The sequence below is a fragment of the Rhyacophila brunnea genome, unplaced genomic scaffold, assembly GCF_057557595.1.
Source record: "Rhyacophila brunnea isolate RB1 unplaced genomic scaffold, BYU_Rbru_1.0 scaffold_5, whole genome shotgun sequence".
Lineage (NCBI taxonomy): Eukaryota > Metazoa > Arthropoda > Insecta > Trichoptera > Rhyacophilidae > Rhyacophila > Rhyacophila brunnea.
The window spans coordinates 42504036-42523060 of NW_028233170.1; the positions used below are offsets into that span (position 1 = coordinate 42504036).

At 34.3% G+C, this 19025-nt stretch overlaps 1 protein-coding gene across 2 annotated transcripts in view; it reads right to left on the minus strand.

Moving 5' to 3' along the window:
• GckIII (Germinal centre kinase III) overlaps positions 1-19025 on the minus strand; it is a 97386-nt gene that overhangs the window by 14309 nt on the left and 64052 nt on the right. The window contains exons 2-3 of one of the 2 annotated variants that reach the window (XM_085955350.1): positions 10633-10854; positions 671-887 (exon numbers count right to left, since the gene is read on the minus strand). In XM_085955350.1, coding sequence (XP_085811476.1) covers positions 671-887; positions 10633-10854 — 439 coding nt within the window. Of the gene's footprint in view, positions 1-670; positions 888-10632; positions 10858-19025 lie in introns of both variants that reach the window. The other variant, XM_085955349.1, reaches the window with a different exon arrangement.

The window sequence follows — 19025 nt, forward strand, 5'->3', positions numbered from 1 at the left end:
GGTCACATAACACAAAAAGTCGGAATTCATACAAAAATACACAATTAGAATTTTTCCCCGAAATAAGCATGGCATTCATAAACTAAGTTGTTTATTGTAATGAATGCTGGTAGGTACCTACTGACTTCACAAACCTTGGATTTTTTACATGCAATTTCAACCATATGCGTGTATACTTTTTCAATATTGTCGGCGAAAACACCAATTAGGTAGGTACTTAGACACTTAACTAGTGTATAAACGTAATCCAATGCCGGCGGCATCCTGTCTGGTCGGATTTTATTACTTAGGGTCGAAATGTTTTTAAACGAACGACACATTTACAGTTTTAAGAAAAATTTTGATGATATTTTAGCTCGGTATAACCGATAAGTAGCTCGTTATAAAAGTGAATAAATTTATGGAGAAAATCATAAACTAAAATATCAACGAATGTTTCCTCGTTACATCCGAGATCTCGCTATATCCGTGATCGTAATTACCGAGTTCGACTGTATACTTATTTGGACTTCACCAACAGTTTATCTCGTAAATACCTGCCGAAAAACAGTTTTAACCTTAAATTTCTTCAGTATCCTTTCTTATGGCATCGGTAGTGTTTTATTAGATGGAAAAACACACCGTGACAATCTATCGACCAAATAGAATATTTTTTGTTCAATGATCGTACCAAAGTCAGCAAGCTTCACATCGCCCATCTCACTAAGCAAGACATTAGCTGCTTTGATATCTCGATGCAGTTTCCTCTCGGAGTGCAGGTAGTCAAGGCCTCGCAGCACCTCACGGAGAATGACGGCGATGTGCATCTCCTCGAAGCTACCTGCTTTCATCAGATCTAGTGCCGACCCCCCGCCCAGGTACTCCATGATGATCCATAGCTTCGTACCCTGAAAAGAAATAAAAATAATAATTACTAACTGAAAACGTTTATACCTACAAAGGACTATGAAGAAAGCCTTCTCCATATAGGTACGTGGAGCATAAAAAAAAATAGTTATCATTTCGTAATGTAGATACATTTGTAGAAAACTTCATATATAATTATGGTCATTTAATTTTTAAATGTACTGTTATATATTGTTATGAAGGATAGTGTTATTCATTAATCATTACATACCTACTTCTTACATTGACCATTTCGAATACGAAACATGTCCGACTCCTACCGAACCAAAGCATTGACTTTATAATACATAATAATATATTAACTGCTATGCAGGGAGAAACCATGTTAATATTATTGTATATAAATAAGCTGCCAAACATACCGACGTATCATTATTCAGAATATTTAGATGAACAATAACAAAAAATTGCATGTCATATATTAAATATAATACTGAAATGTGAAAACACTGGCAAAGATGGTTGCTTTTGAAGTTGCCATGTTTCAGTACGCTAACGTACAGAATATTAAATTCTAATTGATTGAAGTTTTGTACTAATCAATTTGAGTAATTTTTTTCGGCGAATTTCGGCATCTTCAGGCACTATGCACACTCACCAATGGCAAATACACACTGGTTGATGAGAATTTTGGCATGCGTACCTACGTAAAAAGGTTCACCAACCCTGCTCTATGGTATGAAAATAAACAAACTTTTGATGGGGTGGCGTAACATAAACACAACATGACAATTTTTAGGCCTGATGATGGTGTAGTGTTTTCAATGAAAATTGATAAATTTAATTCTCCTCAGTTACTCTGGCATTCAAATATTATCAAAAATGAAAATTAATGTAATATTTCGTAGAATTTAAAACCTTATCATGGTATGTATTTTAAAATCATGTAATTTAACGGTATACATATGTGTGAGTAAATTTTATTCTTTACTATTATAAATTACGATTGTAATGGTTTCATATTTTAGAAGTGAATGGAATACAAGCGCTATACAAATATTTGGCAAATGCCGCTTAATTAGAGATAAGAACTAAAACATGCCACAGTGAAAAGGGAAGTGAAAATTTTTTGTAGTTAATATTAGATATATTTACATTAAAAATTTTAAATGAATATTATATTAATTAAACAGCCAAACGTCTGCGTAAGAAAAATTATGTTGTGGTCACCAAGTAATCTACGAAATATTCACAGAGGTCATACACAATAGAGGGCCACACGTTGGAAAAAAAGGGATACCTAATCGTAATAAATCCCTTCTTTCCAGGTTTTACCAGGTCTCAGGAATAATCTGGTAAAAGCCTCAATTGTCCTACAAACCTACAACTAATTTTTCAAGTCATAAAATAGAAAATGAATTTATTAATCCAAATTTCCTTCGAATCAGTGGACTTCGTCGAGAGGGTCGAAAGCTTTAAATACCTGGGCTGTACATCACGAATCATGGCACTTTGCAAAGCCGCATAGTGCATTCTAGACTCCTGTGTTGGACCATTTTTCAAGCACTGCTGACCGTATATCACGAATAACACCAACAATGTTGGCTTACAAGGCGTCAATTTATGCTGGTTTATCAGCGTAAAACAAAAACGTAGTCCCACAGGAAATAATCCAGAGGCGTCAAATCGCACGACATTGAAGAACGCAATTGAGAGGTCCATTTCTCGAAATCAACTTATCGCCAAATTTTGATTTCAATAAGTCGATGGTTGCGGTCGCCGTTTGGCACGTAACGCCATCCTGTTGAAACCACATCTCGTCCTGATCAATGTCACACATCTCCGATGACCATTGCGCGAGCTCCGGCCTCATTTTTGAAGAAATAAAGTCCGAAGATGCCACCAGCGTGTAAACCGAATTTTTGTGGATGTAATTGAGTCTGTAGGGTTTCTTATGGATTAGTCTCACTACATATGCGGCAATTTTGCTTCTAAAGAACCCGTTAAGCCAAAAATGAGTCTCATCGCTGAACGCAATTTCGCGATTAAGGTTGCGAGAATCGACGACTGATTTTCAAAGTAAATCTGGATACCGTATTAGCGTTGGTCAAGCGTGACTCTATTAATGATGATTTACCTGACTTTACTGATCATAAATGTCAAAAAGTGATCACAGTTAACCCTTTCGTAAGTTAAGCAAAATAAATAAAAACACCCAACAATATTACATTGTTATTTTCATAATTATCTATTTAGATATTATATAACTCAGCTCTGGAAATGGAAAAGTTTACGTACCGGAGCGCTCAACAATTTTCTGAAGATATTAACATATGTACCTAGTTATCAAATTGTATGTGTATGTTATAAAAATAAGTGTGTTCATTATTTTGTTATGTCGATCACCACTGAGATTTGATGGTTGCTCCGATGGATGGAGGAGCGAGTTTTATTTGCAGCGTAAACAGTCGATACAAGAGTATGTTACAGTAGTTATGTTACAATACTTATTATATTGTTCCGAGGTCCGAATCTCGGTAGAATAAGATGTTGGCAGAGCGATACAGAGACTGAGATACTAACAGACCGGGAACTTATATTCGAGTGACATGTCCAATGGATTACGATCCGCTATTTATTGACGTACTCACAATCAAAATAATATCTTGAAAAGAATATTTAGGAAATAATTATTATAATTGAGTCAGCTACCACATGGAGTTTGCGTCATCGGACATAGCTGACTATGTGGAAAAATGAATATCGCAGAAATTATAACTGCAGTAAGCTATTTACTGAGTTTTCAATAATTGGACAAAACGGGAAATGGATATTTAATATCTCCGATTACTATGCTTGACACGGGTTGAGTTGTTTATCCCCATATGTAGTTATATTATGGCCTATCTAGCTCAGAAGGTCAAATTATTTTTCCACGAGACGGAGCGTTAATTTTATCGATTTTACGAAACGGAACAGCTCTCCGGTGCGCTCCGATCCATTTCGAGCCCTAATATAAGTTTACGTGTAAAACAAGTCACAATTCTAAATTCCAATTACTTTAGTTCGGTGCGATGAATAACTTTATTATATGAATCACAGCAGAACTGCAATATGGTCAGAGAAAATATTTAAAGCCTGGGGTAACACCAAGCTAACCACATTGTGTGTTCATAAAAAGGGACACAATGCAACTCATAAAAACAATAACAATTAAAACAATGCATATATTTTATGACACATTTCAATCCATAAGAATGAACATGATGATGATGATCATAATAATATACTAATCACATGGTTTTCTTGAAATTGTGTCTAGTGCATCAATACAATGATAATAATGTGTTGAACGCAATAAATACAATACCTACTAAAAGGTGAATGGCAACCAAACACAATCTAATTTATAGATAACTCTTTCACCCTTCCTCCGCCATTGTGTAAAAAGGCTTGAAGATAATATGAAATATTAAAACAATAAGTAGATACTTGAAAAAGATTTTATGACTATTTTTATCAGTGACTCATTAATATGAAAGAGATAAGATATAAAAGTATGCCTGATATAAACTGATGTTACTAGCAGAGACAACACAAAAAACACAGTATATGAGTATAGAGATATTATCTATGATTCTATGATATTGTATATTCCAAAAATAATTCGTTAAAAATGATTTCTGATATAAGTTTAGTATGTATTGGTATTGCCATAGTAATTTTGTTGTACGCATTCATATTTGTGATCCTATTTTACGAAATTGGCAAAATATTTTCGGGAATAGGCAATAAAATAATAATATGCTAAATAGACCGCAAAATCGAGGCAACATTGCATGAAAATCCCCATTATTGTGAGGGTATAATGATGAATAATAATATCGCTCGCCGAATTGGGTCTCGAACAGAACGAACATGGCGCACGTGATATCCCACAATATTCTGCCGTCGCGATGTAAGAAAATCAAAATTTTATTTCAGAACGAGGCGTATAAATATAAAAATTTATTATTAAAAATATTGTCGACGTGATTGGCAATAAAAGGCAACAAACATAAGGAAACAGAGGAAAAGTGTTACCAACACGAAAATAGAAATTCGAACGAATTTTGAATTTGTGCCTAACGCAACAGATCAGTCACAGAAATGGGGGAGCTTCATATAAATTTTCATGTCGATGTAAATAAAGAATGCAAATAACAGGAAGGTTTGTATGTCATTATGGGTAGAAATAAATTTGAAAACGTTCTATTTAAATTCTCATAACCAACGATAGATAATAATACTGTGCTAAATTAAGATTGTCAAAAAAAAATGCGATGACACGTCTCACCACTATATAAAAAGATCGAAGAATTTCAATTGCCATGAAAATGATAGATGCTTGACAAATAATTGTGTTCTTCATATTTTTGTACGGTGTTGAGTTGTCGACCCTGGAAGCAAAAATACACAAGACAATAATTGATGCCTTTGGTAGAATGTGACTGTTAATTTTCTTCAGTAGAGCACATAATGAATCAAGCTATCATACTCGCAAGTCGCAATACAGGAACGACAATCAACAATATAATATTATAAGACGCGTTCAGCAACTTTAAAAAAAATTCTCATTGTGGACGTTGTTGAAGGCAAAGCAGAAGAAGAGCGTCGACACGCTGAAGTGGCCAAGTCAATGGGGCATGGCCCCCAGGCTAGGATCTTTGGCGGGCCCCCTACCTATCTCTAAGGTTCAAGGCAGTGTGACGATCTACAGTTGCATATATTTCAAATGGTGTTCGAGGTCAAATTAAGGGTATTTTTAGCGATATTTTGTATTTTTAATACACCCACTTTTATGTTGTTATGCACAATATAATTATGGGCTTGTCTAATATCGACAATTAATAGTCAAAAATTGCATCGCACAATCACATAATTAAATGTTAATATGCTTGAAGTGAAACAACGCCACAGGCGACAATTCTTTACTATTAGTGCAATTTTGTGATGTGGTGTTTATTTCACTTGGCTGGTCGATCTGCCACGCTGGGCCCCCCGTAAACCCGGGCCCCCAGGCTAGAGCCCTGTCAGCCCACCCCCTTGTGGGGGCCATGCAATGGGGGTTATTGGAGGGCACCTCCACTACGTCTTGAGAGAAACAAATGACCATGGACTGCAACACGTCGAATATGTGGATGCTATTGTTAGTGTTGGTTGGTATGTAACTTAATATACCTCCTGGATCACTCCAAGATTTTTTCAAGCGCTTCAGTGAATATTAAAAGCCATTAGTTAAAATTTGTCGCAATTAAGTATGACTCCTTTAGCATAGTGGTCTATGTGCGTGGGCGCGATATCCGAGAGATGCAGGTTCGATTCCTTACTTTTTTTTCAAAAAAAAAATTCTATTGGTTTTATAGATAATATATTTTCTCAGAAATGTTTTCAAAATTATATATGTTCAATAAAATATGAATTATTATTTAAATACCGACTTGAAATAGAAGGTAGATTAAAAGAATAGATAAAAACATACCTATTCCACGATGACAATAAAATTGTGAGAGATAATTAAATATTTCTTAGGTCAATATTTACTATAATCTCGGGTAGATAAGATATGAATTATCAAAAACTTGTTGGATTAACTGTTGAAGTGTTCAATTGTTTTGGAAAAATCAATTTAAAATCCACGTGAGCCATAGATTATTATGATAAAAATTAGTTTGGTGCAATTTCCTCTCATATAAATATATCATTATGGAATGGAACGTTGCGGATTCAAAACATGACGCCTGCATTATTTTAGAATGGCCGGGGGAGGCCGTTTTTAAATAACGCATCGAGATTTTATTTTTATTCGGTCGTTTGAAAATGTGGAGGCTCGACCTAGAATTTTATTGACTCGGCTGTGATATAAATTAGGGTAATCGATCGGGTGTCCTTAAATGAAAGCGGTTTTTACTGGAACAACTTGTGAGGAGATATCTCCAAGCGAAACTATCCATGTTCTTTTTTTGAAAAGAGTGAAAATATTGATTGAAAATCCGTGCCTAATAACGCTAATAAATTTCAACGCTGCAGTCGTATTTTCCCATGTCTCATACTGTCAAAAAAGTTGTAAAGAAAATAAAATTATTCTTTGCTGTGACTGGTGGCCATTTTCCTGAAAATCAACCACTGGAATACACATTTAAATCATGCATTTTTTTTAAATATTCATAATACAATATAAGGACGTGTATTAATTACCATAATAATATATTAATAAATATGTCGGTAGTCAGATAGCAGAAGAGCCCATCAGTCAATTTCGAGAATGTTGAGGAGAGCAATAATAAGATTTTAATTTAGTCTAGGAAACAAAATATTTGAGTATATCTATTGTTTGTTTAGTTTGAGAAAAATCATATTCGTTTTAACTGAGATATTCGATATTATAAGGCAGATGGGCTCTTTTGCCATCAAAATGTTTTTTCAATTGCTTCAAATGCGTATTTTTTTTTCTTGTTCCGATTGGTAGTAAAAATATAAATTTTGCCATTGTTAAAATGAACATTTAAATTTTAAATTAAGATATTTTAAGGTAGGTACGGTTTTTACTAGATTGTCTTTGCATGGTGTGTGGCATTTGGTTTATAATGCACTGACAGATGTGTCCCTTTTCCACATTAAACATCAACTTCTGTCGAAGAAAACTTGAAAATAGAAAAAAATGCAGATGGCCCTTCTACCATCTGAATACCGATGTATTACTTATAAAAAATAATTTGTGTGGTTCGATGATATGCAATAGATCCAGGGCTCGAAATGGACCGGAACGCACCGGAGCGCCGTTCCGGTTCGTGAAATCTGTAAAGCTATCGCTCCGTCTCGTGGACAAAATAATTTGACAGTCTGAGCTAGATATGGCATATAACAAAAAATCTAGCACAGTTATCTTTATAAATTTGATAACCATGTTAAAATCCTCAGAAAATTTTCGAGCGCTCCGGTTCGTAAACTTTTCCATTTCGAGCGCTGAATAGATCGTATGTCGATATTTTATCATGGACGTATCCGAAATACGTGTCTTCACAGAAATACCTACTTGACATAAATATTTTTAAATAAAATAAATATTTACGTAATTAGGTATGATATTATGACAATAATTATTTAGGAATCTGCCAACAATTTATTATTAAGAAAAAACAATGTCGCAAAAATCTTAATACTAATTCATTTCTCGGATAAAAGGTCAACGAGTTTTTTTCTTAATGTGAAATTAAAAATTACGTTTTTTTACATTATTGCACGCAAAGAGCGTAGTTCCCAGGAGTTCATCATTTATTTATACACGACGGTATGACTATATTGAGTTTAATGACGTAAAAATCCACTTCGTATCTAACCTTATCGACCTTATCGTTATCACGAATTTGTATCTCTTGCGTCAGAATATAAGTATCTACATAAAAAAGTACTCAAAATGTATTCATAACATATACATAACAGAGAAATCAGTACATATGCTAAAAAAACTATAGTATAGCAACACTTTTCGTCGGGAATCCTAATATAGTATTTTGGAATATTTCGCGTAACATTGTGGTATTTTACATTTTTCGCAGAATCAATATTACTTATAGTACGGTTGGCAACACTGCCGGAGGAATACGAAATCAAATCGAATGAAAAATAATTTCCTTTCCCAAATTAGACTACCAAGGAATTTGATATAACTTCAGTACCTAATTACGAGTAGGTACATGGCCCCCATATCCTGAACCGGGCCCATATGCCAGGGTGTTTGACACCACCCCACCTATCACTAAGGGCAGTTCAACCTGCGTTTCCCAAATGGTATTCTGCGAAATGGTTCCGCCGGATAAAATTATGGGTATTCTGTGTATTTTTTGTGTTTTTTTTTCCTAAATAAATCTACTTGTACTAACATGATTGCAGATGGCGTCAGGAGTTATTAAATTTTATTTTCACTTATTCACACGTTATTATTCAATAGTTACTGAATGATATATTTAAGATAAGGCCTTTCCAGTGAGTAAGTTTCAAAACGTGATTCGATGTCACCGTGGAATGGATGAAGACATTCCTTATCTCGCTTGTATCATTTTCATTTCAAAACGGCCGTTTTAGGTAAAACTTCGTTTCAATTGCGAAAGAGAGAAAAACAGAGACACGAGCTCGCGCAGATAATACATTGCAAACCAGTGAAAGTGAAAACCGAAGAGAGAGGGCACACAATAATAATATCATATTTCAATCGCTCGGCGTAATAATTGTCCATTACATTACTATTGTATTGCTATGCCTCGCGACGGAATTTCAAATCATGCCGTCAAACGGCCTGATGCAAAATTGCCCGCTCCAAATTATTTATATTGCAAGAAGAAACTACTCAATGCGAAAAAAAAACGAACCAGTGCAATAAGCACTTTTAAATAGAAAACGATGCAACATTACTACAGGTCACTCCCACCACTGAAATAAAAAAAAAAACCGCTAAATCAGTACAGTATCATGTTGTACCATAGAAGTAGAAAAACAACATTGTTTCACAGCGCGAGTATGTCACCGTCCTCACTCCTCAGTTAACATCTCAGAGTGAAATGATTGATACGCGATTGCTTACGCCGTGGTAAATGTTATGTTATGAAAATATTCAATAGACATTAATTATTAGCTGGTTATAGCCAGTTAGATGGCCGCTGTCGTTGTGAAATAATCCAGTATGTATAATAGGTAATTTTCTACAAGAGCGAAAGAGTTGATTTATGCAAGCAGAATCAAGCATGGTCGCTTTATGAAACGCTGAAAATAAAATTCGATAACAGCCATATATATAAATAAATACTTAATGAACATTTTTTTAAATTTACACCTAATATTGAAACATGTTTTACAAGACAATTGGCAAGTCTATGCTCACATACGCCTAGAACAGAAGAAAAATTCTCCGCTATATTTATTATTAATCTTATACCAATCTGGAACAGCAAAAATTTTAGAAACTATTATACAATGATGAAGTTTACGGTAAGTACCTATGTAGATACGAAGTACAGTCAAATAATATTGGGAGACTCCGCATGCTATGCCATTATTATGAGTCGTCGATATTTTTGACCGATGATTATCTTTCGATGGCAAAATTGATTTTGCGATTTTTTTGAAAAAAAATCCCTCACGGGAAAGCATTATTCGACATAGATATGACAGCCCTATGCACACGGCGTATGAACGAACAGTGCGCCGGTAAAGAGAGCACTGTCGAACAATCCAGTGGCAAAATGGCAAAAATGGTTGATAATGTAGTAGATAGTTAAAAATATAATGTGTATTTATAAGCGATTGTTTTTTCCATGCTCACAGAACAGATTAATACATAGAATTCAGATAGGCTTTACCCCAATATACAACATGTTGAAGCAGGATTTGGAATATGTGACTGTCCTACGAAAATGAAACACACACTATAGACGTGCGATAGTGTGTGTTGCAACTTTCAAATACACCAATACTGAATGAGCGTCAGTGCATAAGCCGAGAGCTGTTGTCAGAACGAAATATAAGCGTATTCTTGACTAGTGTTTAAGTTTATCCCATATTCTTCCACACTCTAGATCGGTTGCCTGTTACTCAACGCCCGTTAGGTATTTCAGTTCCCATTAATTATTCTGTGTCCCTTTCCATGCTATACATTCATGTGGCTAAATCTGTGACTTGTCTAATCCGTACATCACCATGGCCGAGAAGATTAAAATAAAATAATTTATAAAATCACTATGTTGTGTTTACCTTGAGATAGGACCCGAAGTACTTGGTGACGAACGGGCTGTCGCACTGCGAGAGCACCATGATCTCCTGCTGTATGTCCTCGATCTCATCTTCAGCTTCCTCGAGGTCAATTATCTTGATGGCCACGACCTGCTGCGTGCGGTTGTCCACTCCCTTGAACACCTCGCCGAAGGACCCCTTGCCGATTTTCTCCTGCTTGGTGAAGATTAGCTCGGGATCGACCTTCTGGAAAGAAACCACCACATAAATAATAGTCTGTAACTGGAGCGGAATGCGCTCTGATATTTCACATTAAATTTGTACATCATTTCAACCGAGACAACTGATTTGTGACTGAACAGAATGGGGTGATTGATTGCACTTCTTTAAATGGGCAATACAATACTATTTCACAAGTACGAATGCGATATTTTAAAGAAATACAAGATGATATGCGTATTTATTAGTAATAATTACGTAGTAATTAGTATTAACGATGGTTTATTTATTTAGAAAGAGAGTATTATGGCATTACAGCGATTGGCCAATGCAAATTACAATACAAATACAAATTATGAAAATGATTTAATTACAAATAACAATCAATATAACAAAAAAGTAGAAAAGAAATTACGTATGTCCTGATGTAGATATTAAAGTAAAATGATAAATACAATTATACATTTAACATATTTAACACGTCCCCAAACATGATATAGTTTATAAAAAATAAATCAACGTTTATGGTGCCATCAAATCGCACGATACACAGCATCATGAAACATCACATCCGTCCTGCCACGTGGTACCATGAAGACCGTAGAGTTACGAGTGATATTGGTGGGAACGTGAAAATTAATATTTGCCAGTAGGTATATACGGATTGTAAATGAACGTGAACCCACAAAGAAGTAAAAATAAATGCTTAAAAAGAGCAATCACTCTTCGGGTGGACAGGGATTGCATTGAAGAAAGAAAACGAGTCGGAAAATTCATTTTATTATCATTATCATAAAGTGCAATGGTAAGATGCATTTTGGATATAACGCGAGCAAACTACGAAATAAACCATGTAGGTATGTAAATAAACAAACGTGAATAAGATTTAGAGTTAGTGTCGTAGATGTCGGCAAATTGTGAAAATGGCAATGAAAATAATCTCTGGAAAAAAGATGTCATTCAATGGTACTCAAGATGCACTAAAAAGGCACAGCATCACTTCAATTAAAAGCTCCCGGATTGACAAATTTATTAAAATGTGACGAAAACATGGAACAAATGAAGGTTATTTTCATCCAGTAGTCGATCGATTACGGCTAGTGTTACCAACTTACTGTCGTTGACAAAAATATGCCAGACGGGTTACGAAAACAAGGTATTTTTTACCATTTCACGATAAGGCCATGACGTAAACCCTTAATGTTTCAAGACGTGTAAATATGTTGTTTTATTTCTCACGCTACATACTAAAATAGGCACCGACCTACCTGCATCAAGCATGTATGTATCTGATAGTCAGAAATTTAATGCGCATGAAAAATAAATAAACAAAATATCTAGCGTATTTTCAGAACAATTAGAAGCTGTAGGAGGCATCAAAAAATGCTAGTAAAAACGCCAAAAGCTAGATGCCAATCAAAAAATGCTAGATCTGCCAAGAAATACGCTAAATTGGCAACGCTGATTACGGCTGATAATGACAATACATGGATATGCCACAACAATGAATAATGTAGGTACGACAATCCACTATAAGAGCCTTTTCATTACTATCCTATTGAGCACCCTGGATTAATCACCAAATAGATTTACAACATATTATCTATACAGCCAATACGAAGACGAAAAATCGGCCGCTTATTTAAAATGCGCATGTACCCTACCTGCAATAGTGAATTAGGTTGGAATACATTATATTAGGATATGCTACGAGCTAATGGAATAAAAACTACAAACGCGTTACGGTACGGGGTTGGTTAGGTCAAATGGAGCGCAACACAGAAGTTCCATATTATTTTATTTAGTTCCAAAATATTATCCCAATATTACACAAGCATCGACAATAGATTGTTTAATATAAGGATAGTCAACCTGGTATCTACCGCCCACAATTGGGCGTTCCTGCTTTCATGGTGGGCGGTAAGGGTTTTAAAAACATTTTCATTATGTATTCATAAAATTCCCCGTGACAATTTAAATTCCAGGATATATATTATTTGTATCGCCCTCGCATAAGTTCAGGGATTTCATTAATAATTTAATTAATTAAATGTAATTTCATCAGACTTCATGCTTCTATGTATGCAAAGTATAAATAAAAATATAGATTTAACTACAGTAAGTTTTTTTATAAAGATTTATTCTGCCAAACTTAGCGAAAGTTTGACATAAAGTATTTGGTAAGAAATTATTATTATATGTTTTAACTTGCTGTAACTCTGCTTTATAAATTTCATAAAGTTACTTCCCTACTTTATAAATCCACATTACTGTGGAACCGGTGGGCGGTTAGGAAATTTTACTACTAACAGAGATACAAAAGTGAGCGGTAGGCATAAAAAGGTTGACTACCCCTGGTCTAATAGAAATAAGCCTTTTCAGTTTTCGTGTAAAATGCTGCTATTTCAAAAACGCTGCAGACGAAAAATGGTTTAAACAGCCTCCTGTTACCATTATGTGTCTTCATACAGTACCATAGATTGTGCGCTAATTATTACCTAGTAGGTAGCGAGAATTCTATAAAATTCTTTCTGGATGGACACTACATAGTTCGCCAGAAGGTCGTATCCTATAACCGGTACAGTTATCCTATTATTTATCATATTCTTAAGTATTTATAAACACGTAGGTATCTAAGAATATGACGGTTGATTATTTGTATAATGTACATATCTTGAAAATTTGTCATGCATCTACTTGTGAAATTTCCTAAACAATGTCGTTTACTTGCCTACATGAAAGTTATGTGTGTGCACGTACATTTCTACATTGAGTGTTCAGAGCATGATAATAATTCACAGAACAGACAAGTCAAGTTGAAAGTAAAACGACGTTAGAGAGTTGTAGAAAGACAGCCACTTTTGAGGTAAACTTTCTGTCATGCTTCGCGATTTTTTACGCAAATTTGAAAAAAAAAATCAATTGGTAAAACTGTATGCAGTAAAAATAAGAGTCGAGTAAATGAATAGATCAAATTCTAAAACACTTTTCCAAAAATACAATTTTCACCATACTGTTGTATCTCCAAGGAGGTACAATTATTTTAAGTGATTTTTTATAAATTGTTTGCAAAGTATGGTTGGCACATAGATATGTGGAACTGCATTGCAATAGTCTCCATTTTTGAGATAACGTAATGCGAATAGCGACACAATTCGTATCTATCTAAAAACACCAACGAGAAAAATATTTTTTTAATTAAAAAATAAGCCTTAATTCAATTTATTTTTATAAAATGTGCGTTCGTTGAACTTACTCGTTCACATTTTATATTTATCATAACATCGTTGTCCGGGATGTATCGATCAAATTTAAAATTTAAAAAAAAATCGATTTTTCTCGAAAATTAAAATATGTAGATACCTACATATAACTTGAAATCCTTTTTATTTACTTATATCGAATCGAACTTAGGTATTGCGACCATTTATGTGATTTTAGCGGAATGTGCTTCCGATCGGTGGATCTGTGGTTAAAATCCCGCTAGCTAGCTAAAATAACGTACCGGCATAACAGCCTATTACACTATTGACTATACTGTTTTTTAATACGTTTTATTCATTGGTTCGGATCGGTTGGCGCACCTTTCAAAAATGTGGGAAGATGTCAATCTCCCCGATACTAGGCATCATTTATTATAAACACTACAATGTACCAAGAATGCGTAATGAGAGAGGCAATGTTTTTGATGACGAAAGAGAATAGACGTCATACTAGACATACATCATGTAACAACTAAAAACCTTTTCATTGGTTACAAATCGAATTTCGAATGTATGTTAGTTAGTACATGTTACATTGGCGAAGGAATAGAACATTATTTTAAATATTCAAATATTGTTCTAAGGAAAATAATATGACTGATGTAGGCGGTTGTTGACACGTTAAAGTTAAAATATCCAAATCGTAATAATAAATGTGCTAAACTGCTCATAGGAGAAATAAAAAATGAATATTTGAAGAAAAACATTCATTATAAAATCTGGTCTATTAGATTTATATACGTATTTAGTACCTAATATTAGTCAAGTGCATTAATACAGATGAGATGATATTTATTCTATTTTGTAAATAGGTAAGTACCTACCTATATACCATTATCATTTTACATCGTATCCTTTATTCTAGTAAGCAAACAGATTTGACTAAATCGATTTCTAAATCGTTTAATGATTGGCATGAAGTTTGGCAGAGTTTGACCAAAAAGGTTAAGATAAATGCTGATGTTTTGATATTCCGACCGCCATATTGAAAAATTGAATCCAAATACATCAGAGAAGCGTGACATAGAAAGGTGTACGTTGAGCTTAACGCGGTTACTACAAAATATAACAACGGAATTGCAGGCAGTCAAGACTAGGCGATAGGTCATCATGCTTATGAAATTTCAAAAGCCCAGAATCTCGCTCAGCGAGTGGATAACCGGTGGATAATAATATATGGAGTGATACAGTGGTATACAAAGGGCACTACACAACCAGAGGGCAGCCCTCAAAAATCTCTCTGGTTACAATAAATTCATATCGGTGCCGAAAATGTAATCGTAAGAAAATCGTCAAAAAGTGAATGTGACATATTAGGCCTTTTAAAATATTATATTATAAACTTTATAATCATTCACAGGTAATTAATAAATAAATGTCAAAAGTTAAAAACCCTCCTCCTGTAAACTAGTATATTGGTTAATTCGCCCCTTTTACAAAACACCGACAATATTGTGCTTTATTTTAATTAATATAAAGTATTTCCTCCAAGAATTGACAGTTAATAGCTTTAAAGAAATTTAAACGGATACCAAATATACGTGAATATTTATACAAAAGGTAGATCGGCAATTCAGTTTATTGTTGATGTGAATAAAACGCGACCAATTGAGATTTTTTTTATTATATTTCAAAATTCCAGTATTATCGCAGAAGTATGGATTACAACAAAAATCGTGATCGAAGAATATCAACAATATCGAAGCATTGAGCAACGAATATAGAACAATATTCAAATCCACTTCAAATCATCGGATTAAGGTAAATGAGGTCAAGTGTGATATAGGTTGGTTGAATTAGGCACATATTCACCATGATAAATGACGCACGTAGAATCAATTTTCAAATGAAACCTATATGAAGTTTGAAGCTTTTGTTCCTGCGCTGAAATTATTACTCGGGTGATTGACGACGCGTTTCGCAATATTATAATAACAACAGCCTTCGCGATCACAACAGTGTATTATTTTTCGAAAAAAAACCATTACCATATTAGATATGTGTAAAAAAGTGCTATAACGTTTTATATTAAGCAACCTACGTCAAACAACAAAACTGCAGCTATATTTTTAATTTAAAGGGTTAAGTCGGTAATTGAAAAAAAAAATCAAAAAATACCAATAGTAAATATGAATATAATTAGGTTTTGACGATTATTATAATACTATGCAGATATGGGTTTTTTTACTAACACTTCAACTATTCATAATTTCTTTGTTATATTTTCTATTGTGACCCTTGACTTGATAGGTAGGTAATGGAGTTTTACCTACTTTATTGTATTGAAATTCTAATGGATTCAAGTTTTGTACTATTCCATTAAATCCATTAGAATTTAAATTCAAATTCCATCAAGTAGATACCTTCGGTCGATAGTATTAATATTTATTGTATTGATTGGTTATGTAAGTTAGAGTTATTAATATTCATTGTCATTGTTTATTTGCCTTTAAATTGTCAAAATTTGGTGGGTGTACACAGTGCCTGAAGTTGCCGAAAGTAGGCGAAACCCGGGTCGCAAAAGACGACTCAAATGGAATAGTATAAAACTTAAATCCATTAGAATTTAAATTCAAATTCTATCGGTCGATAGTATTAATATAACATGTACCTAATATGTATTTAAAGCATTCATTAAACCAGCGATTTCCAAACTGGGAGGCGCGGAGTGTTGCAAAGGGAGGCGCGAAAAGTTCAACACAAATGTAGCCACAGGTTTGCAGTTTGCAAATGCATAAGTTCATGAAGAGCCTGGGCGTCCGGGCATAACAAGACATCACAAATTTACTCGAATAGGTAGTTAAAAAAAGTCGCTACTTTGTTTCAAGACTATTAAATATTTTAAATAATATGTGATTGTGCGTTGTAATTTGATGTGATACCCATAGGTACTTAAATGATAACTCCCGTGTATAATTTAGGAAACACTATTTTAGAACACCACACTGCCCTTAACCTCAGCGATAGGTAGGTGGGCCCGCCAAAGATCCTGGCCTGGAGACCCGCTTCAGGATGTGGGGCCCACGATAGAATCCATTTGTCAATGAACGATGATGAATTTGGATTGACTACTATTGAAAAGGTAAAAAATGAGAGAATTATCATGCGGTAATTCATTGAAACAAAAACCCAAGTTCAATTTTGATTGCATCGAAGTGAAGAATAATAATAACACTTTGTCAAGAAAAGCAATGCAAGTTGTAAGTAAAGTACTGCTACCATTCGTAACATCATAATATTACGATAAATATTATTTATGCGAAACGGGATTTTCTGCATTAGTTGCAATGAAATCCAAATATCGACCCCGTTTAGTAGAAAAAGAGCACTTTGTCCTAATAAACAAGCACATCCATCGCATGAAAAACAAATTAATTTAAAAATTAATATAATAAATGTAGTAAAATCTTGTTTATTTTTATAATTAAGTTTTTTTCATTGTTGAATTAAGTAGTAGGTACATTTATGGCTATTTAAAAAGGTGTCTGTATTATTTATTTATTTTATAAAGGGGGGGAGGCGCCAAGATTAGATTTTTTTTAAAGGGAGGCGTAGTAACATATAGTTTGGAAACCACTGCATTAAACTGTAATACAACATCGTCCGATAACGAAATTCACATCATGACACAAAAAGCTGTCACGAGGATTCCTCGGATCCTTTTATAATTATAATCTAGGAAAATAATTAAAATGCCATTTGGTTACATAAAAATGCGACACATATGCTGAGTAATCCGAAACGGGAGACCCTAATAGGATTTCGATAGGATCCGATTATTAGTTGAATGGCTTCCTCCTCGTTTGCCAATTGGATTTCTGCTTATTATTATGTATTACACATATACTTAATATATATGTACATATGTCCACATATTGTCACATTGCGGTTGCGCTAAAAGTCACCGGTGAGTGTGCGGCGACATTTCTTAGTTTGCTAACCTTTCGGCTAACCAACACAGAGACACCGTCTGCTAACTACTTCGAAGTACCGAACACTATAATACAATAATATGTATGCAGTAAATTTAATATACCAACCAACCAACCTAAGGAAGGCAATATCAAGAAACAATGTAATCGAGGTTGCTAAGAAAAACGGACGTAGGCATATTATGATAATTTACAATTCTGCAGGAAAGAATTTTATTGTATTGATTTCGTCATATATTTTTCAATAACTACCCTCCCTTCGCCATAGAATAACTTTTGCTTATACACATTTCAGACGCTAAAGATAACACTATAAACCAGTGGTGGTAAACCAATGTCACGGGTGCCACTAGTGGCACGTGAATGTCTTATTTTGAAGAGAGAAAAAATACCTGTAACAATAATAATAAATGACAGTCGCATTGTATTAAATAAAGCAACCAAATTCTTCAAGAATAAGTATTACGTTTGATGCAAACATATAGTTGCATAGGTCGGTCCTTAGGCTTTATGGGTCACATATAATATTATCGCACGAACCCCATCGGGCGGTGAGGGAAGCCGCGCCGCGAACCTCTGATGCTTGAGACCACTGTAGCGAGAGAATGTCTCAACTGATCGATGCAATGCTGGTGTCAATTTGTGAGTAAACTAAGTAATAAATTATAAGGAATTTCATTTATATCCACAAATAAGAAACAAAAACTATGTGGAGTTTGTAGTAGTGATTCTGGCAGATAGTTTCAAAATTGGTGGACCGAAATGTATGGCGTAATTGTAAAAGGCGATAAAGCTATATGTGTGTATGTTCTGTGATATCTAGTTCTTAAAAACCATTGTTTCTTCATGAAAAACTGGTCGGCACGTCAGACAGTCAGAAAAATAATATTTGGGAAATTTTGGCACGCGTGCGTAAAAGGGTTTGTCAACCCTGCACTAAACAGTCTCTAAACTAAACAATCAAATCCCATAAATATTTTTTTCCGTTAAAATAGTCTTT